This window comes from Homalodisca vitripennis, chromosome 7 (assembly GCF_021130785.1).
Source record: "Homalodisca vitripennis isolate AUS2020 chromosome 7, UT_GWSS_2.1, whole genome shotgun sequence".
Lineage (NCBI taxonomy): Eukaryota > Metazoa > Arthropoda > Insecta > Hemiptera > Cicadellidae > Homalodisca > Homalodisca vitripennis.
In genome coordinates this window covers 97822282-97847249 of record NC_060213.1, presented here as the reverse complement: position 1 = coordinate 97847249, position 24968 = coordinate 97822282, and the positions used below count along the sequence as shown (strand labels likewise).

The 24968-nt window shown below is 37.3% G+C and overlaps 1 protein-coding gene across 15 annotated transcripts in view; it reads left to right on the top strand.

Moving 5' to 3' along the window:
* LOC124366088 (histone deacetylase 4) overlaps positions 1-24968 on the top strand; it is a 230572-nt gene that overhangs the window by 184872 nt on the left and 20732 nt on the right. For 7 of the 15 annotated variants that reach the window (XM_046822323.1, XM_046822326.1, XM_046822322.1 and 4 more), the window contains 7 exons: positions 10764-10871; positions 13118-13159; positions 16760-16897; positions 20209-20294; positions 21862-21980; positions 22821-22934; positions 23925-24019. In XM_046822323.1, coding sequence (XP_046678279.1) covers positions 10764-10871; positions 13118-13159; positions 16760-16897; positions 20209-20294; positions 21862-21980; positions 22821-22934; positions 23925-24019 — 702 coding nt within the window. Of the gene's footprint in view, positions 1-9002; positions 9498-10763; positions 10872-13117; positions 13160-16759; positions 16898-20208; positions 20295-21861; positions 21981-22820; positions 22935-23924; positions 24020-24968 lie in introns of those variants that run through there. The other 8 variants (XM_046822335.1, XM_046822324.1, XM_046822325.1 and 5 more) reach the window with 8 other exon arrangements.

Below are 24968 nucleotides of genomic sequence, written 5' to 3'. Positions count from 1 at the left end.
GGTATCCGATGGTCGCCGGCCCGACCTTTGATGACTCCACTATTTCGGTGAGATGTGCTCGCCTCCTGTTCGCCCGCGTATTTATAGAGATTACTGCCGGCCCAAACATACACTCTGTATTTATAGCGAACACAAAGAGTTCAGAAATACCTCCCGCTAGCTCGGCTTCGTTATTGTTGTTGTTGTTGTAAAGCCTCTCTCACTCGGACACAACAACCGAGCAATATTTTTATGTTTCTCTAATTTGTTTTCTCAAAACTGTGTTTGTGTGTTTAACAAAGCGTAATTTAAGCCACCCAATCACTGTTAGAAATATGTCTTGACTGTACGTAATCGTACACAATGGCCTTGTTTAACCAAATTTGTTATTGTAGATAATATGGCTAGTGATTTTTTAATTTTGTAAGATGTCAAAATGTAGTTCTAACAATCTTAATAAAATGTAATTGCTTTTTTCCTATTCGGTAATGTTTCATATAAATAAACACTTATTCTCATCTTGAATAACTAATAGAACAACATGAGAGTGGACGATTTAAAAATTAATACGGAAGCAAAAGACCTCGGCGGGAAATCAATCTCTCATCCCCGCACCGGTTTTTGTGACAATAATATGTTGTGACCAAATTATGGTTACAGCCCTTTAAAATAATTTTTCTGAAGACAAGAGTATAGAAAAATATTATCATTAGTCTATTATACGAGATTATAGAAGTCATTTGAGGCAGAATTGTAGTGGAATTAAATAATAATTAGTCGGAAAGGAAATGTTTGAAGATAAGAATATAAATGTTTTACTTTATAAATATATTTTCCAAAGGCAAATATGATTATAATATGTAATTTTCTTACATTATAATGTTCCGGTAGCGAAAAAATTATATATAATAAGAAGGTAAATTATAAAACCTCAGACGTTTTTATAAAGGCCTGATTGATAATGTTAGTTATTTTTATTGATATTTTCCCCTTTAAAACACTATAAACGATCAAATTGATTAAATTCTAATTTTGTATAGAAATGGTTATACAATTCGTATCCAAGACGTCTCCAAACCCTTTTTGTGGAAACAGTGGAATATACAATATCGTGTAGTGTATAAATAGAAAATAGTAGTGCCTATTTTCGCATAGTTAATTTAAGAGAGTTGCAAATTCTTGTACTAAAAGATTGGAAATGAGATACATCAATATTAAACTTAATTGCTAAAGAATTGTTTTTGCCCGTTAATAATAGAAGACGTTCCGGTAGAAATAGAATAGAACCGTGTGTAAATGTAACGAATACTGTTCCTGCTGTAGTTATCTCTGCGTGTGGCCTGTCATCAGCAACAGATGAACTTGGTATAATGACAGGTCGGGGCCTAGCACAACATCGGTTTGTCGTGTCGGGTTGTTCACCTCTCCACGAGGAATACAACTTGCCAATCAATGAGCTGACTGTTCCTGCTGTAGTTATCTCTGCCCTGTCATTCAGATGTACTTGGTATAATGACAGGTCGGGGCCTAGCACAACATCGGTTTGTCGTGTCGGGTTGTTCACCTCTCCACGAGGAATACAACTTGCCAATCAATGAGCTGACATTGTCCCTTGTACTTGGTATAATGACAGGTCGGGGCCTAGCACAACATCGGTTTGTCGTGTCGGGTTGTTCACCTCTCCACGAGGAATACAACTTGCCAATCAATGAGCTGACATTGCCCCTTGTACTTGGTATAATGACAGGTCGGGGCCTAGCACAACATCGGTTTGTCGTGTCGGGTTGTTCACCTCTCCACGAGGAATACAACTTGCCAATCAATGAGCTGACATTGCCCTATGTCTATGTAACGAATACTGTTCCTGCTGTAGTAATGACAGGTCGGGGCCTAGCACAACATCGGTTTGTCGTGTCGGATTGTTCACCTCTCCACAAGGAATACAACTTGCCAATCAATGAGCTGACATTGCCCCTTGTACTTGGTATAATGACAGGTCGGGGCCTAGCACAACATCGGTTTGTCGTGTCGGTTTGTTCACCTCTCCACGAGGAATACAACTTGCCAATCAATGAGCTGACATTGCCCTATGTCTATGTAACGAATACTGTTCCTGCGGGTTGTTCACCTCTCTGCGTGTGGCCTTGCCATCAGCACAGATATACTTGGTATAATGACAGGTCGGGGCCTAGCACAACATCGGTTTGTCGTGTCGGGTTGTTCACCTCTCCACGAGGAATACAACTTGCCAATCAATGAGCTGACATTGCCCTATGTCTATGTAACGAATACTGTTCCTGCTGTAGTTATCTCTGCGTGTGGCCTGTCATCAGCAACAGATATACTTGGTATAATGACAGGTCGGGGCCTAGCACAACATCGGTTTGTCGTGTCGGGTTGTTCACCTCTCCACGAGGAATACAACTTGCCAATCAATGAGCTGACATTGCCCCTTGTACTTGGTATAATGACAGGTCGGGGCCTAGCACAACATCGGTTTGTCGTGTCGGGTTGTTCACCTCTCCACGAGGAATACAACTTGCCAATCAATGAGCTGACATTGCCCCTTGTACTTGGTATAATGACAGGTCGGGGCCTAGCACAACATCGGTTTGTCGTGTCGGGTTGTTCACCTCTCCACAAGGAATACAACTTGCCAATCAATGAGCTGACATTGCCCCTTGTACTTGGTATAATGACAGGTCGGGGCCTAGCACAACATCGGTTTGTCGTGTCGGGTTGTTCACCTCTCCACGAGGAATACAACTTGCCAATCAATGAGCTGACATTGTCCCTTGTACTTGGTATAATGACAGGTCGGGGCCTAGCACAACATCGGTTTGTCGTGTCGGGTTGTTCACCTCTCCACGAGGAATACAACTTGCCAATCAATGAGCTGACATTGCCCCTTGTACTTGGTATAATGACAGGTCGGGGCCTAGCACAACATCGGTTTGTCGTGTCGGGTTGTTCACCTCTCCACGAGGAATACAACTTGCCAATCAATGAGCTGACATTGCCCCTTGTACTTGGTATAATGACAGGTCGGGGCCTAGCACAACATCGGTTTGTCGTGTCGGGTTGTTCACCTCTCCACGAGGAATACAACTTGCCAATCAATGAGCTGACATTGCCCCTTGTACTTGGTATAATGACAGGTCGGGGCCTAGCACAACATCGGTTTGTCGTGTCGGGTTGTTCACCTCTCCACGAGGAATACAACTTGCCAATCAATGAGCTGACATTGCCCTTAGTACTATTGGACAGGTTAGCACAACATACGGTTTGTCGTGTCGGGTGTAGTTACCTCTCTGCGAGGAATACAACTTGCCAATCAATGCCACCCCCCCCCCCCCCCCCCCCCCCCCCAACTTGGTATAATGACAGGTCCCCCCCCACCCCCCCCCCCCCCCCTTGACCCCCCCCCCCCCCCCCCCCCCCCCCCCCCCCCCCCCCCCAACATTCGTTTTTGTCGTGTCGATTTGTTCACCTCCCACAAGGAATACAACTTGCCAATCACTAGAATGAGTGTTGACATTGTCCCTTGTCTATGTAACGAATACTGTTCATGTCATCAGTTGAACAGACAATTACTGTTACATTACACACGTTTGTGTTCAGATACAAGGAGCACAATGAAAAATGAATTCGTGATATGCAAAGTGGATTGAGAGTTGAACAGCCTGAGAAGGTCAGATGGTCAACCCACCGCTACTTCATTGTGTCCTGTCATCACTGGAACAGTCTTTTACTGTAATATTCCTTTAAACTTTTGAATTTGTGTTTTTTATGTAGCAGAATTAGAAGGCCTTTGAGGTGGTCCACTTAATTTGCAAAAAAAATGTTGACCAATTTTTGTATTGTTTAAAAATAATATATAAAAAATAAAGAATATGCTCACTGCTATTTAAGCTGGAGACAGGTTGTTTATATTTTTGTACATCATTCAAAAATCCGAGCGGCAGTTCTTGGAACTCTCTGTAATTCTTAATTCCTCCATTAAAAGGCGTGTACGTTATGAACGTAGTGACAAGTTATGTGGTGATTAGAATAATCGGTCGATCATGTCGACTCTGTTGTGAGTCCTGGAAGAACTTTTAGGTAATTTAACGCAGGAGTTCGCTTTTCAGATGCAGTTTTAGATTCGCCTCCCATTTCGACCGCTTAGGATTCTTGCGCTTCCCAACAGTGGAACAAACCAACGATCAGAGCTCTGCAAGGGGCGTAATTCTACCACAAATCACACAATTTGGCGGTTGAATTTAAAGAGTATTTTTATATTGGTAAAGTAGGTTGTATAGTTTCCTTTTGCCGTCATATTCCTTTTGTATTTTTCAAATTTAACATTTGTTAATCCTTGTTCCTACGATAGTTTTATTTCATTTCACCATGATGCTTCCTCTAAAACGCCATATCTCGCTTAATAGAATCAACGGATACCGAGAGCAATTTGAGTGTTTCGCTAGAGAAGTCCTGAAGTCGGAAAGCCCCAGCATACCACGTCACAGGCTCCAGCCAGGTTCACTTGTTTGTTTATCTTGGCCTACGGCCTCGGTTTATTTCTGCACGGAAACTTGTTAGCCTGACATTGACAAAGGTTAGCTGAAAATAGCCGTACACTGTTAAATGCTAATGGCTGTTGCATCATTTACAGTTGGGACGAGTAAATAAGGTGTGATAAACTCCAAAATAACAAATTAGGGCAGAAAAAAAAGTTTAGTTAGTGAAAATGTTTTTTTTTTCGAACACCCAACAGTAGATCCTTTAGATAAGTTTAGGAAGATATAACTAATTTATTTATAAATTTTGAAGCATCTCGGCATTCAAACCATTGCTCATTGTGCGCTCTGGGTTGCTGAAGAAGGGGAAAGTAATTTTTAGCTGTGCAGTTTGTAATCTTTTATTATTTCATGCCCAGCAATTTTATGGTACAATGCTGTTATAATTAGTTTTAAAATTATAATTACACTAGAGCCTCGTTGGTGGGAAAATTGTAATCGGGGTCATTAAAAATTGAGCTAATATGATATAATATTCGAATTAATCTATTTTACTGTATAGCAAACGTGTGTTAAGCTCGTGGAGTGCGCCTGCAAATAGTTAACACTAAATTGGAAACACATTGCACGTTTTATCTTACGGTCATAGTTTATTTATGTAAGTGAATAGTAAAAAAGTTTTAATTGATAAAAAAAATCGGTTTATTGATCCTAGTTCACTCGAGGCCAGGGCCGTGCTCAGCTTTGGCGGGCCCCGGACTTTTCCTGGGAGGGGGGGTGAACATCTTTTTATTCGGGCGGGCCCCGGTAAAATTGCCCGAAGAAAACCGGTCTGAATACGGACCTGCTCGAGGCTCTAGTAAACTACACAAATAAGTTATTTTGTATCCTTAATTTTAATGGATATAAGATACGTACAATGTTATAATATTTTGAACTAATAGTTTAGAAACCATTTAGTTAAAGGTTCTAATTTTTACATAAATGTGTGTGTATATTTTTATTAATTTGTCATAAATAATTATTGTAGTGTGAGAGCTCTATTTAAAATTGTATATACTTTTTTAAATTCAGTACTGATTCTTGCCGTTTCATTATTATTTGTGAAATATCCATTTTACCGTATTGTAAGTCTATAACAGATTTTTTTTATGAGAACATGTTTCTGTCGATGTACTTGGATATAATCCAACAAATACTAAAATTTTTATAAAGTTAATATTCAATCAAACATATTTTTGTACATCTTTAAATGTTGGGCATATTTGATAAATTGTTTACGGGAAAAACATGTAGGACTTTAAATTACACTATTAAACTATTTGGTTACGATTTGTTTTGTATATTTAGTCGGTAAGACACATGTTTGTTATTTGTACAAATGGTAGGTTTAGGGTGAAACAAAACAAGATATTTTCTTCGCATTCCTTTCTAATTATATTTCCATAAAAATACCCGTCTATTTCTGGCGTTGAGTGACCACCGATAGGTTAATCACCGGGAGTGATGACTGGGACTCCAGTGGAAAATTCCCTAATGTATTGTTTACGATCAATATCCGAATGGTGATCAAAACACAAGACAGCCGGTCTATTTTTGGCGTCCCAGCCACTTATGTGCTGTTGACAACGCGCAGTTATCTGCAGTACACGACAGTTCTTGGGCGATAACGGGTGTAAAAATAGACGGAGCAAGAAGTGAAGTAGCTTATCGCAGCAATAAGCGTTACACACCTTTTCATGATAACATAGTAAATAGAGACCATTGAAGTGGTTATGTAACGTCGGAGTCGAGAGCTCTACAAGTGTTTAGGCCTTATCTTGCTCTCCGGGTCGGCCGATAACGCTGACAACCTGCGCCCAAGACCACCCACCCCAGCCACTCTGTCTCTATCACCGCAGTCACAGAGCTCTACAATTGTATAGGCCTTATCTTGTTCTCTGGGTCCGACACCTCTTCAAGTGTTTAGCCCTTGTCTTGCTCTCTGGGTCTGCCGATAACGCTGACAACCTGCGCCCAAGACCACCCACCCCAGCCACTCTGTCTCTATCACCGCAGTCACAGAGCTCTACAATTGTATAGGCCTTATCTTGTTCTCCGGGTCGGCCGATAACGCTGACAACCTGCGCCCAAGACCACCCACCCCAGCCACTCTGTCTCTATCACCGCAGTCACAGAGCTCTACAATTGTATAGGCCTTATCTTGCTCTCCGGGTCGGCCGATAACGCTGACAACCTGCGCCCAAGACCACCCACCCCAGCCACTCTGTCTCTATCACCGCAGTCACAGAGCTCTACAATTGTATAGGCCTTATCTTGTTCTCTGGGTCCGACACCTCTTCAAGTGTTTAGCCCTTGTTTTGCTCTCTGGGTCTGCCGATAACGCTGACAACCTGCGCCCATGCGACAGCCCACTCACAGCCACTCCGTCACAATAGTATCATCGGATTCGACAGCTCTACAAGTGTTTAGGCCTTATCTTGCTCTCCGGGTCGGCCGATAACGCTGACAACCTGCGCCCAAGACCACCCACCCCAGCCACTCTGTCTCTATCACCGCAGTCACAGAGCTCTACAATTGTATAGGCCTTATCTTGCTCTCTGGGTCCGACACCTCTACAAGTGTTTAGCCCTTATCTTGCTCTCTGGGTCGGCCGATAATGCTGACAACCTGCGCCCATGCGACCGCCCACTCACAGGTAATCAATCTGTTTCTATAGTTTCATCGGAGTCGACAGCTCTACAAGTGTTTAGGCCATATCTTGCTCTCTGGGTCTGCCGATAACGCTGACAACCTGCGCCCATGCGGCCGCCCACTCACAGCCAATCTGTCTCTATAGTATCATCGGAGTCGACAGCTCTACAAGTGTTTAGGCCTTATCTTGCTCTCTGGGTCCGACACCTCTACAAGTGTTTAGCCCTTGTCTTGCTCTCTGGGTCTGCCGATAACGCTGACAACCTGCGCCCATGCGGCCGCCCACTCACAGCCAATCTGTCTCTATAGTATCATCGGAGTCGACAGCTCTACAAGTGTTTAGGCCTTATCTTGCTCTCTGGGTCCGACACCTCTACAAGTGTTTAGCCCTTGTCTTGCTCTCTGGGTCTGCCGATAACGCTGACAACCTGCGCCCATGCGGCCGCCCACTCACAGCCAATCTGTCTCTATAGTATCATCGGAGTCGACAGCTCTACAAGTGTTTAGGCCTTATCTTGCTCTCTGGGTCCGACACCTCTACAAGTGTTTAGCCCTTATCTTGCTCTCTGGTTCGGCCGATAATGCTGACAACCTGCGCCCATGCGACCGCCCACTCACAGGTAATCAATCTGTCTCTATAGTTTCATCGGAGTCGACAGCTCTACAAGTGTTTAGGCCATATCTTGCTCTCTGGGTCTGCCGATAACGCTGACAACCTGCGCCCATGCGGCCGCCCACTCACAGCCAATCTGTCTCTATAGTATCATCGGAGTCGACAGCTCTACAAGTGTTTAGGCCTTATCTTGCTCTCTGGGTCCGACACCTCTACAAGTGTTTAGCCCTTATCTTGCTCTCTGGGTCTGCCGATAACGCTGACAACCTGCGCCCATGCGTCCGCCCACTCACAGACAATCTGTCTATATAGTATCATCGGAGTCGACAGCTCTACAAGTGTTTAGGCCATATCTTGCTCTCTGGGTCTGCCGATAACGCTGACAACCTGCGCCCATGCGGCCGCCCACTCACAGCCAATCTGTCTCTATAGTATCATCGGAGTCGACAGCTCTACAAGTGTTTAGGCCTTATCTTGCTCTCTGGGTCCGACACCTCTACAAGTGTTTAGCCCTTATCTTGCTCTCTGGGTCTGCCGATAACGCTGACAACCTGCGCCCATGCGACAGCCCACTCACAGCCAATCTGTCACAATAGTATCATCGGAGTCGACAGCTCTACAAGTGTTTAGGCCTTATCTTGCTCTCTGGGTCCGACACCTCTACAAGTGTTTAGCCCTTGTCTTGCTCTCTGGGTCTGCCGATAACGCTGACAACCTGCGCCCATGCGACAGCCCACTCACAGCCACTCCGTCACAATAGTATCATCGGAGTCGACAGCTCTACAAGTGTTTAGGCCTTATCTTGCTCTCTGGGTCCGACACCTCTACAAGTGTTTAGCCCTTATCTTGCTCTCTGGTTCGGCCGATAATGCTGACAACCTGCGCCCATGCGACCGCCCACTCACAGGTAATCAATCTGTCTTTATAGTTTCATCGGAGTCGACAGCTCTACAAGTGTTTAGGCCATATCTTGCTCTCTGGGTCTGCCGATAACGCTGACAACCTGCGCCCATGCGGCCGCCCACTCACAGCCAATCTCCGTCTCTATAGTATCCATCGGAGTCGACAGCTCTACAAGTGTTTAGGCCTTATCTTGCTCTCTGGGTCCGACACCTCTACAAGTGTTTAGCCCTTATCTTGCTCTCTGGGTCTGCCGATAACGCTGACAACCTGCGCCCATGCGTCCCGCCCACTCACAGACAATCTGTCTCTATAGTATCATCGGAGTCGACAGCTCTACAAGTGTTTAGGCCTTATCTTGCTCTCTGGGTCTGCCGATAACGCTGACAACCTGCGCCCATGCGACCGCCCAACTCCAGCCACTCTGTCTCTATAGTATCATCGGAGTCCCAGAGCTCTTCAAGTGTTAAGCCTTATCTTGCTCTGCGGGTCTGCCGATAACAACACTGGCAACCTGCGCCCATGCGACCGCCCAACTCCAGCCACTCTGTCTCTATAGTATCATCGGAGTCCCAGAGCTCTTCAAGTGTTAAGCCTTATCTTGCTCTGCGGGTCTGCCGATAACAACACTGGCAACCTGCGCCCATGCGACCGCCCAACTCCAGCCACTCTGTCTCTATAGTATCATCGGAGTCCCAGAGCTCTTCAAGTGTTAAGCCTTATCTTGCTCTGCGGGTCTGCCGATAACAACACTGGCAACCTGCGCCCATGCAACCGCCGACTTACAGCCACCCAGTCTGTACAGTGTCATGGTGAGAAATTACACCATACCTTGGTCCAACAACACTATTCATAATAAATTTCTGGATTTAATCCAATAAAACATTAGAAATCATGTTGTAATAAATTATTAACTGTTCGAACCGAAGTTTAATATTATTCCATTCATCTATATTGAGAGTTAAACATGATTGAGCAACAACAAAATATACAAGATATTTGGAATCAAATTATTGCTTATCGATTAACTTAACATCGACATTACAAAATAGACAGAGTATCAAGAATCAAGAATTTTATTGCCATTGACAATTTACATTGAATAGGCAAAGTCAACCTAGTTTGTAGTTATATAAATATTGCAAGAATAATAACGAGAAAGTACAGAATGAGAATCATTATAAATATAACTATTACGAAACAGTTAACCTAGACATCCCTTTGATAGTTTATAGATATATATAAAAAAGAGAGAAAAAAGAAAAAAAAAATTATTATAATAGTAACAATAAAATATAAAATTCAATCTTAGGCACAGTAAATTAAGTTATTTAGTTAAAATTGAACATCTATGTTACAATTTAAAAATTCATTTATACTATAAAATGGGTTTTGAAGAAGCCAATTGTATATTTTATGTATTGTCACATCTTTGAATTCTTCACTGTCCATAGAATTAGTTTCGGAATAACTATTTATTTTAAATTCATGTCTTAGTTTTTAATGAAACTGTCATTAAAAACCCTCTCTATTCCATGTTAAAATTTTTAACTAAGTGCATGAAAACAAAAAAATTTATACCTTAAATAATTTCCATGTTCCAAATGTGTGTAGATGTTGTGCTTTGTTGTGGGCATAACCTGTAAGGTTACTTTTCTTATTGAAATTAGAAACTATTTCAATTCATGATTCAATGCATTTTCTGTCCTAAGAGAGATAATTTCTTTCCTATATTTGGTTTTATTTAAATAATAATGGTGATTTGTTTGGGTTATGTATATTCCTACTTGAATAAGCATACCCTGTCAGGAACTGGAAGTATGAGTTGGGTGTTATGTGATATTGGCTTCTGGTAACTTCCACTAGTTAGTAGACTGATTGTTTGTCTCATAGGTTGCTATCTAATACGAGTCTCATACTTCCTTCCTGGACAGTCCTTGCTAATTATCCTGTATGGTGTTATGTACTGAACTCTTTCATATTATATCAAATCCTCCATATTCTACTAACATATAATAATCTGAGGGAAATCACCCAGCTACAGATGAATGTGACTGACCCGATGTTGTGTTTTACAGCTGAAGAAACAGCAGCAGCTGCAGCAACAGATCTTGCTTCAGCACTTCCAAGCTCAGCAACAGCAGTTAGCGGAACAGCATGAGCAGCAGCTGAGGCAACATCTCAAGGTAACTCAGCAACTCAAGTGTGTCAAGTTTTGATTTTCATGATTTTTTTGTTTTTATAAAAAGATTTCTACATTTGTTTAACTTGTATTCAGTGTAATGTTTTTCTCCATTACTGAATCCTTTTTTCTCCTTTTCCTCTTTATTTCTTTTTGTATTTAAAAAATGTGAAGGAAATTATATTTACTGGAAAAAACTGAAATTATGTAATAAGCAACTTAATGTTAACCTTTCTATTTGGATTCCCACTTTGATTTGTAAACATTGTCCATTATATGGGGATATAGATGTACGTCCAGTAGATTTCCAGACTTCCAGACGTACATTGATAGAAAAATATTGACATACAGCTTACACACCTTAGACATTCACTGCAATTAAAAATATTATGGCATTAACTAGTTTATTCCTCATGGCTGTTTACAATTTTATGCGTTAGGAATTGTGACTAAATACTATTCATTACGTAAATTCAAATCATTTTTAAAAGCACGAGTCCATTTTAAAAATGTAACAAACAATAATTGAATTACAATATAAAATTATAAATTTCTTCATTAAACATACACATATGGGATAGGTAGGCAAAGATCTTCGTTTCTGACAAATGAGGGCCTGTCTGACGGAATATTCATAGGTCATTAACTTAATTTCCTCTTCAGTTAATAGACGTGTCTGTATTTCCAATATGCCATCATCGTAATACTCTAGAATATGTTTTTCTGAGAAGCTAAACTCTAGCCTTTCAAGTACTCCAGTCTGTGTACTCGATTCCCATCATTATAATATGATGCAATACTTTGAAAATCAATGAGATAAAAAGTCCTCCACTGTCAACCATCAAAGTAAGGAGTAAAATTATATTTCCCAACTTGAAAGTCATAATGACTTGGAAATGTCATAATTTTAGAAGATCAAAATAAATTTCTAAAATGTTCTTTCAAAATTATTTTAAAATCTTCTTTGTATCAGAAACATAGTTATAAATTTGTCCAGCTTAGAGTTGTTCTACTACAAATAAAAAAATAAGGAATAATAATTTTTTTTAAATACTTTGAAGCCAAGTATATACTTATTGTTATTTCAGAGTGGCCACAGTTAAATGTGTTGCTAAAAAACTTACCAAGTTTAGCTTCTTTGTGAAGATTGCAATATTTTTTTGGTTAATTTAGTTCAGAATCCAAAGTGATTTGTACAAATTTGACTGAATCTAACATTCCTTAACTTCATTGTTCATTCCACAGGAAATTCTCCACATTTCAAAATAAACAAATACACCACTTTGTTCATCTAGATTTAGACCATTCCTTCTAAACCAACCTTAAACCTTAAAACCTCTTAAAATGTTAAACTCTCAGTGTATAAACCTAAGACAACTCCTCCTCATTGAGTCTTTTCTTACAATCCTGTCTACAACAGAATAATGTTTTCAGAGTGTTTGAATAGTATGTAATCTAAACTTATATTGCTTGCTTATGAGTTCAGTTATTGTATACTTTTCTTCAAAATGATAACATGCATGTTTGATCCTTGGTTTTGTTCATATATTTTGTGTGTTAAAACAATTTCACAATGATCATACATTATTGAATACATTGCTTTGGATGATTTTCCTCCCAGTTTACAAACAATTGAAATTACTGTATGTTTAAAAATAAAGGTTTTTATGCTTTATGGTCCAGAGTCAAAAGAAGTGGCTATCAATATTTTTGAAATTTTAACCAGTTTGAAAGCTTAATCAGTTTGTTCTTACACTTTCAAAATGTTTAGTTTGTTTTTGACATTGGAAGAATTGCAAAGGTTACTTTCATTTTCAAAATATAATAATTTGATGTTTTTACATATAAAACTGTAACTGACTAGTTTACATAACTTGATTCTATTCTAGAATGTTGAGTTAAGAACTTAGACGTCATTTAACTTATTAAATCCTATAAGATAGGATCTTTATAGTTGTTACTAAAACCTCTTGTTACATTTACATTCCTGAAAAATACTTGTTACATCATACATCAACCTATAATGAATGAACATATTAATTATCTTAATTTAGTAATACACTTACTACTTTTGCTTTCTTCTAAAGTTAGTTTCTTCAATATTGAGCAAAACATTAATTTAAGTGTAGTTACATGTTATTTAGGAATAAAAATATCCGTTATTTACCATTATTGTATATTTTCTTTTCTCCTACAGACTTCCAACTTGACCTTAATTACAATTTAATTTTTGTTTCATATTTCGTGAAGTCTACAAACCTTTTACAACAAATACATCGCGCACGTTATGAGGTAAGAGTTGGTACATTTTTTCTCATTGTAACTAAGTCTGATTCCATGCAATAGTTTGAATATATATAACTTGCACTGAATTTTTATTATAAAAATAATCACAACACACCTTATGAATGATTCAACTTTGATAAGGCAAATTATTTCCACCAACTCTTAAAACGTGTTGCTTTGCGTTTCACATGCTCTCACATGCTTCAGCATACGAGTATAATGCTCATTGCCATCAAGCAATGTGTTTTGTATTTCCAATAAAAAATATATGTTTTTGTCATGAAATGCTTAGTATTTTTATTGTTACGTTTTCATATTTAAGGTTACTTTAGCATTTCTTAATTTAATTTGAAATTGAACAGTAATATAAGACTCTTTTAAACAATTGAATCAGCAATTTCAGTTTAATTTTATGAATGTAAAGTAAGTTTAAAAAATTTGTAATTTTTGTATACTAGTTTTACTAGAAATTTTATTACCACTAAAATCAATCTAGCTGCAACATTTGGAACATACATAAAATAATATATTGGCTCTGACAATTATTTAGAATAACTGTTAGAGATAATTCTTCTTATTTCTATGTTGAGTTGTAAATTGTTCATAGTTGTAAATATAGAAAATGTATGCTACTATTAATGTTGTAAAATTGTTTTAATTCCTAGTTTATATTTTTCATAATAAAGAATTTCGGGCAATAATAAGTATGAAACTGTTATTAGCCTATTTGGTACTGATATAATGTGCGTCATGTATCGAAAACCATTTTATGCATAAACAGTTCTGTAGCCACTTCTTTAGTCTCTGAATGGTCTTAGAGAAGGGGGATTAGTTTTAGAAGTAATTTCAACTATTTTAATTCAACCCCCTTGACCAAGATGCCTTCCTGCAACTTCATTTTCTGTAGTTTGAGATTTTATGCTGACACTGAACGGCTTAGTTTCTTTAGCATTGAGTTTTTTTACAGTTCTGAGCTACTTTAACAAGTTCATAGTTTACACAAAATAAGGTGACGGATATGATATTAATAACACTTAGAATAGGAAAAGTTATTTTTAGGAATACTTGTTACATTTATGGTGATAGCATGGTGAACAATCTATTATTTGTGGTAAAGAGGTAGAAGAATATTGGTAATATGACAGGTGTGGAAGTGTGCAGTATGTGTTTGTGTTGCCAGGAGTTGTGGAAGCAATAGAAGAGCTGGAGTAACATCAGAGATAAGAGCGACTAGAATCAATCAAGAAGAGTATTTATTAACTTGATGTGTGTGGAAATGTGCTGTATGTGTTTGTGTGTTACCAGGAGTTTCGGGAGTAGTAGAAGGCACTGGAGTAACAGCAGAAAGATAAGAACGACTAGAGTCACTCAAGAAGAGTATTTGGTAATTTTACATGTGTGGAAGTGTCTGTAGGTGTTTGTGTGTTGCCAGGAGTTGCGGGAGTAGTAGAAGGCACTGGACTAACAGCAGAAAGTTAAGAATGACTGGAGTCACTCAAGAAGAGTATTTGGTAATTTTACATGTGTGGAAGTGTGCTGTAGGTGTTTGTGTGTTGCCAGGAGTTGCGGGAGTAGTAGAAGGCACTGGACTAACAGCAGAAAGTTAAGAATGACTGGAGTCACTCAAGAAGAGTATTTGGTAATTTTACATGTGTGGAAGTGTGCTGTAGGTGTTTGTGTGTTGCCAGGAGTTGCGGGAGTAGTAGAAGGCACTGGACTAACAGCAGAAAGTTAAGAATGACTGGAGTCACTCAAGAAGAGTATTTGGTAATTTTACATGTGTGGAAGTGTGCTGTAGGTGTTTGTGTGTTGCCAGGAGTTGCGGGAGTAGTAGAAGGCACTGGACTAACAGCAGAAAGTTAAGAATGACTGGAGTCACTCAAGAAGAGTATTTGGTAATTTTACATGTGTGGAAGTGTCTGTAGGTGTTTGTGTGTTGCCAGGAGTTGCGGGAGTAGTAGAAGGCACTGGACTAACAGCAGAAAGATAAGAACGACTAGAGTCACTCAAGAAGAGTATTTGGTAATTTTACATGTGTGGAAGTGTCTGTAGGTGTTTGTGTGTTGCCAGGAGTTGCGGGAGTAGTAGAAGGCACTGGACTAACAGCAGAAAGTTAAGAATGACTGGAGTCACTCAAGAAGAGTATTTGGTAATTTTACATGTGTGGAAGTGTGCTGTAGGTGTTTGTGTGTTGCCAGGAGTTGCGGGAGTAGTAGAAGGCACTGGACTAACAGCAGAAAGTTAAGAATGACTGGAGTCACTCAAGAAGAGTATTTGGTAATTTTACATGTGTGGAAGTGTACTGTAGGTGTTTGTGTGTTGCCAGGAGTTGCGGGAGTAGTAGAAGGCACTGGACTAACAGCAGAAAGTTAAGAATGACTGGAGTCACTCAAGAAGAGTATTTGGTAATTTTACATGTGTGGAAGTGTGCTGTAGGTGTTTGTGTGTTGCCAGGAGTTGCGGGAGTAGTAGAAGGCACTGGACTAACAGCAGAAAGTTAAGAATGACTGGAGTCACTCAAGAAGAGTATTTGGTAATTTTACATGTGTGGAAATGTGCTGTATGTGTTTGTGTGTTGCCAGGAGTTGCGGGAGTAGTAGAAGGCACTGGAGTAACAGCAGAAAGATAAGAACGACTAGAGTCACTCAAGAAGAGTATTTGGTAATTTTACATGTGTGGAAGTGTGCTGTAGGTGTTTGTGTGTTGCCAGGAGTTGCGGGAGTAGTAGAAGGCACTGGACTAACAGCAGAAAGTTAAGAATGACTGGAGTCACTCAAGAAGAGTATTTGGAAATTTAACATGTGTGGAAGTGTGATGTAGGTGTTTGTGTGTTACCAGGAGTTTCGGGAGTAGTAGAAGGCACTGGACTAACAGCAGAAAGATAAGAACGACTAGAGTCACTCAAGAAGAGTATTTGGTAATTTTACATGTGTGGAAGTGTGATGTAGGTGTTTGTGTGTTGCCAGGAGTTGCGGGAGTAGTAGAAGGCACTGGACTAACAGCAGAAAGTTAAGAATGACTGGAGTCACTCAAGAAGAGTATTTGGTAATTTTACATGTGTGGAAGTGTGATGTAGGTGTTTGTGTGTTGCCAGGAGTTGCGGGAGTAGTAGAAGGCACTGGACTAACAGCAGAAAGTTAAGAATGACTGGAGTCACTCAAGAAGAGTATTTGGTAATTTTACATGTGTGGAAGTGTGATGTAGGTGTTTGTGTGTTGCCAGGAGTTGCGGGAGTAGTAGAAGGCACTGGACTAACAGCAGAAAGTTAAGAATGACTGGAGTCACTCAAGAAGAGTATTTGGTAATTTTACATGTGTGGAAGTGTGATGTAGGTGTTTGTGTGTTGCCAGGAGTTGCGGGAGTAGTAGAAGGCACTGGACTAACAGCAGAAAGTTAAGAATGACTGGAGTCACTCAAGAAGAGTATTTGGTAATTTTACATGTGTGGAAGTGTGATGTAGGTGTTTGTGTGTTGCCAGGAGTTGCGGGAGTAGTAGAAGGCACTGGACTAACAGCAGAAAGTTAAGAATGACTAGAGTCACTCAAGAAGAGTATTTGGTAATTCTACATGTGTGGAAGTGTGCTGTAGGTGTTTGTGTGTTGCCAGGAGTTGTGGGAGCAACAGAAGGCGCTGGAGGAACAGCAAAGAGAGCAGAGAGAGAAGGAGCGTCTAGAATCACTCAAGAAGAAGGAGAAACATGAACAGAGTGCTGTCGCCAGCTCGGAGGTTAAGCAGAGGCTGCAGGTGGGTCTGAGATGGATATCCACAGATATTGTTAGTAACAGATTGTGTTGTAGAGCAAGGTGTAGTCTAAGTTGCTTCCAGATAGGCCAACTAACTTAATAACAATTTCCATTTGTCTGTTATATTGATTCTTTAGTTAATTTTTGAAATGACAAAAAGGAAAGGGGTTTTGTATATTATGTCAAAAGAACAATTTTGAAAATATAATGAAAGAAAGACCTTTGTATCTTTTGTACATTTTTTATTTACCATCACCTTTAAATACATCCTAATAGTTCCAAGCTTTAAACTAAAATCACATAATTGTTACAAACAATACTTTTTTCAAATTGCTACATAGTATGTTTTTCAATGATTCTTGTCAGAGTAAAATATTTTTTTATCCCTGTTTATAAATTTAATGAATGAATGTTTAGAGTTTACATAAACTAGAACCAAAATATTTTGTTGATCCAAAATCATATAAAAATTTAATATTATTCTTTGAACTAAATATTCAATAGGTTGTGACTCTTGAATTAGCTAATAATGTCTTGATCCTAAATTAACAATAAACTCTGTTGTGAGAACTTTAGATGTATTATATAAGAATTATCTATGATAATTTTATTCTTATTGAAAAAATTAAATATTGCTACACTCACAATCTTGCTTATTACATGATTATGCCACACTGTAACTTTTACTTAAGACAATAAGAATGTTCTAATATGTTAATAGTTATGAAATGTCTCAAAATATTTCCTGACATTGACATGCCATGTTTATTTCGAATGTTCTTGCTTGCTAATGAAAAAAAACAAGGAAAATCCTAAAAATTGTAACATGAATTAATTTGAGATAAGTCAGATCTCCACACTTAACAAAAGCAATAACAACAGCTTCCAATAGAGCAGCAAATTTTGTTTTATCTAATACACAAACTCTTAAAAATGTCAAGTCCAATTTCTTCTTTCCCAGACAAAATTTAAGGTTAAGAACAGCATAACAACTCATTCACATTGTCTAGTAAAAGAATTTGATAATTAAAATTAAAGTAATAGATTTAGCATTTTTAATAAGTATAAACACTATTTTTATGATTTTGCATTAAACAATTTGTAAAGAATATGCGCATTAGTAGACTTCTGTTATGTCGCACCTGACAAACAGAAGTCTTACTGAACAAAGGTGACGACGATATTAATAGGCTCAGTTTCACCATCATCAAGAGCACTGGTGAGAGCAGGTGATTTTCCATTGCATCATCGGCAATAATTACACTCATTGTTGACCAAGAAACACAACAATCAGTCGTAAAACCTCCAGATCCTGGTCTAAACATACTGCACATTAAAACAAAACCTTTTCCTCCGATTTCATGGATGTAAGATGGAACATTTCTAAAACAATGGGTTGTTAAAGTGAAGTTTCTTCGAAGCAAAAGAAACGTTAGTAATATTTTATAATTGTTAAGTTTGTGCAAACCTAATGCCAGTCACGGACAAGTGATTCGGTGTTGCCCATTTATCAGTTTTGTTTATATAAACTGAGCAAAACCACAGCATGTTCAGTGTTGTGACTTGTTATAAAACAGCATTTAATTGATCATCCAATGATCGCTTAAGTATATTTTGTTTACAAGTTCTTGAAAGATTAAGATTTCTATTCTAAGCAACCTTTAAAGAATCTGTTCTGTCTCTGCTTGTTTAGCAAAAATAATGAGTCTATTCTACTATAGTGGAATACCAAAAAAGAAATCGAATATATTCTTTGAAGTTTCTTATTGACGATGTTATAAAAGAAATAACATTTCTAGGAGTGGAATTTATCCTCTTCGTCAAGTGTGGGAGTATTAATACATACGAAAATAAAGAACAGAAAGGAAAAGGATAGCCCAGTAACTATATTGGGTATGTTTGAACCCTTTTTCTTCTCTTCTTGCCTTACCTTCTTTTCTCTGTTTTTTTTCTTTTATATGTATTAATACCCCCTCTTACCTGACGAAGAGGATAGATTAAATCCTTGCAACATTGTGTTATACCTTCTCGATCATATAACAACAGCAAATGTCCGAAATTCTGTTTAATATATTCTTCGGACTAATTAATTACCAGACCCATACTCAGACCAGTTTTTTCGGACACTTTTGCCCGGGCTGAGCCGGCCTTACATTTATTTGAAAGGACTGTGTCGACTGATGGACGAGATAGCTCAATCTGTAATAACTGTAATGCTATTATAGGCTAAATTTGTAATATCATTCTTTAAAATTCTGAATAAACTGACTATTACAAGGAAATGGTGGGAGGTGACGGGGGTGCGGTGGCAGGATCTGGCCATCATTTCAGGGTCCCGCAAAAGCTGAGGCTGGCCCTGTTAATTACAATACATACATATTATGAAAGCGGTTTTGTCGCAGTTCTGTTATACATTCTTTTAGTTCTTTCCTGCACTCTAATGAGCAAATGTTCTTACACTTTTACCTCGCACCATTTGTAGCTTCAAAAGCTAAAATGTTTACTGCAATTATTAATTTGGAGATTTTTAACAGCTTCCCATCTTACATTCTGTAATAAGGTATAGATTGCAGACATTTATCGTCAGATTTTTTTGTATACTAAGGCCAGGAGTGAAGATCCTTAAAATTGGATTACAGAAATCATAAACAGCTGAAAATGTTGATGAGGAAGCAGTCATACCGTCTACAGATGATATGGTTACTCTACTTGATGCATACATTTGTTGGCTAGAAGATTCGTGATAACCATTCTCTGAATGGAATTTCTTTGTATCTTATGTCAATACTTGACAGATTAAGATTTTCTGAGAACTTTTAACTTTTATGTATTGTACTGTTGATGAATCACTAACCACATAAAACAAAATAGAAAGATTTAGACTGTAAAATAATCCTCACAATATTAGAATATTTAAAAGAGTCTCGGAAGATCTACATAGTTTGCAACAACAACGATACATGACAGTGTATGATTGGATACTCTTATTATTTTTTTAATTTTTATAAAACCAAAATAGAGGTCTGTCAACATAGATTGCGTTAACTGTAGATGGTTTAAATAAAAGCAAGTTTTTAAGATGACTCTGGGGACTAAAATAGACAGCTCTCTTGTAAAAGATAGATTAGTTATCCTCATCAAGGACATAGTTTCTGAAAATATATTGAAGAATATTTTACAACATAAAATTAAACGTAGCAGAATAATGTTCTAGTTTTAGTTCCTAATTTTTGTAATTGATGCCATTGGTTGTATATTTGTATTCTACAATTACAGATAAAGATTATTTCCATGTGATTGGTCATGTTTCAGGGGTTCTTATTGAACAAAAAACACAGAGAGGCTGCAGCTGCTGCTAATGGAGCCATTCCAACAGCCGGACAGGCATTCCGCAACTGGTGAGTACTATACAGTCATTTCACATATTGATTTCTATCAATCATATAATTATATGATATTAGTTAACCTAGATCCGTGCAATGTTAAATTTTCTTTTTAAAATTTTTTTAGTTTTGTCATAAATGTTTTGAAGAAAATCCAATATATACAAAGTTTCCCAATTTAATAAGGAATATAGAGATATAATAAGTTTGCAAATATGTGGAAGAAATTTGTCCTACGAATTTTGCATAGCAATAAAATTTTGACATAAGAAAACCTTTTTTTCATTTTATTTTATTAACTACGAACGTAATATTCCATCCAGGTGAGTAAAATCTCAGTACATTATGTTGTGAAACCTCCCTTTTCAATTACTACTGAAATAAAATTTGGACTTTATATTCAGTAAATTTATGATATTATGTAAAAATGTCATCGATACATTCTGGAGTGTCGATGTGACAGATCTAGGGTAAATCTGTTAAAACTTACATTAGTTTGATAATACATCTTTGTATATGGTGATTAACATGTCATGAGTCTCATGGTCCAAGCAACACAAGTATGAATTGTGTATTGAGGATGTTTCTTAACTTTCTTCCAACTCAATTATACTTTCTGTGGTCTTCTGCACCACAAACTGAAGTAAAAAGGATAGGTCAAAAATGTGTTGTTTAATCTATCAGTCTACTTCAAGGAAATCCTGGGATTTGTTTAATAGTTTTCTCGGAGCCACATTTCCTTTTAAAGTAGTAAAAGTTATACTTTTCTGTATGAAGGAGTATTAGATAAAATGTTTAATAATTTAAGGACCTCAAAGGGACGATCTATCATCAAAAGAGTTTAACTCATAAATCTGGCATCCTTGATAATTGGCTCAAAAATACTTCGGATAAACTTGAGCATTTTCCAAAATTGTAGAGAATTATTTGTATAAATTTGTTATTACTTAAAGATAACTTTAGTAAATTGAACCTCACTTTTTAAATGGATCATTTTACATTACATGTGGAATTAAATAAAAACCACAGAGCTTCTTTCTAGGTGCTCAGCAGTCACCAGATCGTAGGGAAACTAATGGCTGGCTACAATATGTTGATTTTGATACCGAATGAGTTTGTGGTTTTTTATCACAAGGATCTGATACAAAAAGGTCCGGAACTGTGTGTAGAAAATTTAATGAGGGTTTACCCAACGTTGCTTGTAACGTAAATCAAAAATCTCTTCAAATCAGTGTAAATAGCAAAAATATATCATCATCAGTTGTTTATTGATAGAAAAATATTATAAACAATGACAGCATCAAGTTAACTTGTTAAAGAGTAGTGAAAAAGTAACTATTTTATTACTTATCTCTAAATTCTTTCTATTTTTACAGCATATGTGATTTAAAAACATTACCATCAATATTGTAAACAAAAAAATTGGTTTCAGACCCAGGATAATTTATTTATTGTTTTTTTCTAATTGTATTCATATAAAATTACCTTTTTAGCTTGTATATAAAAATTAACTGTATTGAATTTTTAACAAATTAATCAATATTTAAAGTAACTATGTTTATTCTGAATGGTGTTGGTGCAGGTCAGTGCTTCAGGGGACGCCAGGAGACAGCAATGCTCCCAGCAACCCCACATCCTCCCCCTACCGCCTTAACCCCTTGCTGGCCAAGTATGACGAGGACTTCCCTCTACGCAAGACCGGTAAGTACCGTCGATTGTAACATATCAGCTGCAACTGTGTGTGCGTTGTGTCACTAATCTGTCTCAGTCGTCACTTGTTAACGATATCGCGTTATTACGATGTACCGGGTGATCTGTATGCCTCAACCGGTTTCCTTTTGGTTCAGTAGAACAGTAAATTTGAAAATAACACTAGTATTGAGTAAGTTTTAAATATATGTTAAAATTACATCAACAAAAGAATTGAGCTTCTCGTTTCTTTTTGGTTACTAGACCAGCCAAGCTCTTTGTGTATTTGATATAAAATATCAGGTATGGTGATAGAATCTTACAATGTGAAATTAATTTTTTTATAATTCATGCTAATAAGATTAATATTTATCTTTTACATCTCTCTTTCGATTGAAACACAATTTTTAGTTGATTTTGGTTGTATACAATTCTTAAAACAACCTTTTATCAGCCTTAATTTTTTATTGTAGTTTTATAAACATGAAATTAAACATATATGGATTATAATCCTTTGAGTTATCAAATGGATGAATTATATATTTAGTAAACTAAATGATTTGTGTGCATGGTTGTGTGGTGTTCACTAACTCACTACTGCAACAGCTTTTCTGTCAACAATCTGTGAGTGTTAAGTTCAATTTTGCTGTAAGAACGTTGTTTTAAAATCAAGTGGAATGCGTTGTAGGCAATGCAATGTGAATATCTGAAAGTGTCATTTAATTCTGTCTGCATTCATTTTCAATTTGTGAAACAAGTGAATTGCAGACCAAGAGCAAGTGATGTAGAGCAGTAGAGTAGTGTTGAGTGTTGTGCTAACGCTAACAACCCCCCCTCCCCTTGTTTCTGTAGCGTCCGAGCCCAACTTGCTCAAGGTGCGGCTGAAGCAGAGAGTGATCGAGCGACGGGCGAGTCCTATCGCGCGGCGCAAGGACCGTCACATCAAGCGCAAATCTCAACTCGCAAGTATGCATCCTGGCATGGTCACACTAATTGCTTCCATTAACACTCCACCGGCGTGAATTAACTTGCTTCTTCCGAGGAGCTGTTAGATTAAATATAGATAAAGTACTAAATTATTGGCACCACTCAGAAGAACAATTAATTGTCAATAACAGCAGAAATTGTTTGTTTTTGTAATTGACTAAATTTTGCTGTATGAGGTTTTGAAGCTATGAAATATTATTTTTGATAGCTTATTTTGATTCAAAAATTAAAAAGGAAATGTTAAATGCATTTCTGAAAAACTGCCATTATTAAGTTTAGTTAGTAACAATGTTTATTTAGAATGTTCCAGAACCCTGTCACAATATTGTAGGACACACTGTACAATTCGAAACAGTTGTTGATATATCATATAACCGGAACTCCTTTTTCCATATATGCATTCACTACCATCCTCCAGAGCCCTCTGCCCTTTGCCAGCCAAAGTTGAACTGGCTAACCAGGAAATTGAGCAACTTTTTCAACTAAAATTATACATAAAATTCTTAAGTTTGTTAGTATAAAATATTTATACTCTATTTCTAAATGGTAAGTCTAAACTATAATAACACTAAATCCATCTCGGCAACTATCATCACTAAGAGACAAACAAATTATGTCCGTTAAAATTGTTGTTTAGTATTAAGATTGATTGTTGTTGAACTCTTGTATGATAGTTTCTGCATACGAAATGCCAAACAAGAGATAAAGTATGCGAACTATATATTTTATTACTTCACTTAGCCTTGGATTGGAAACTTTTCTTCTATGTTTTCTCTATCTATATATTTATGATGTGTATCGAAATAATTATACCCCATTATTTAATTTTGTTAAACACAAGACTGTTGTAGCTTACAGAATAGTACATTTGTAAGTACATGCCGTAGAATTTTGTGACACGGGTTTGAGGACACTGTAACTTTATAATATGGTGTGATACAGTACAACATAAGTGTTGTGATGTTCCAGTAGAGTCGTCTGGTAGCAACACGGACTCTGGCCCGAACTCTCCTCCAGTCTCTCAACTCTCACCTCCTGGTGGTCACAACACCCCCATTCAAGAGGTAAGTAAGCTGGAGGCCACAGTAGCATACAATATAACTGAAAATGTAATTAGATAAAATATTTTCAGAATTTATCTTAGAGATTTTGAGATCCAGTCCTGGAAGATAAACAATTAAACCACATGGGTATTATTGCCAAAATAAGATTACTACTTTTTGTTTGTTTTTATTAAATTGTTTATTTCCTCCAATATCAGTTTTCTCAGTGTTGTTAGTTCAGCAGTCATCAAGACACAGTCTTTACAGTATAAGTTTTGGGTGTACACCTTTATCATTCTACACAAAAAGATTACACCTTGTCCTATGTCGTAGAAATAAGCATGTGCTCTTTGTTGCACTATGTTACTAGTGTACCGTTTTACTGGCACATGAGGGGTTAGCTTTGAAATTTAAAATAAACTTTTGTGAAGGTTTAAAAATAAAAGTAAATCTTCTGAAATAAATAAAGTTTAAACTAAAATAAAACTTCTTCTTAAAAATAATAACTGGAATTAAAATTAAAATAAAAACTTCTTGATGACTTTTAAATTCAAACTTGTAATATATTCTTCACTCCCAAAAATGTACAAAGTTCTTACAGCTTGTCTTTTATTCAATTTTCAAAATTCAAACATTCACACTGTGATCTGGCAATTCTTCACTTTAATTTATCTTCAAAATTCAATTATATTTGTTACTAATTTTCTTTACTTTACTTTAAAATTATTCTTCAGTGTTAGAGATTTAAAAATCAAATAAATTCTTCAGTGTTAGAGATTTAATAAATAAAAAAATTGCTGAAAGCATCTGTAACAACCACAAAACTCTTTTAGTATTTTTACATAAAGTTTTATATACATGTGCTCACTGCACCAAGAAGTTTTATATTGCACAGATCAAAAGGATAAGTTCATAAATTCCCATTAAATTTAATTTTTACAATATTTCTTTCCCCAAAATTATTCCAAAA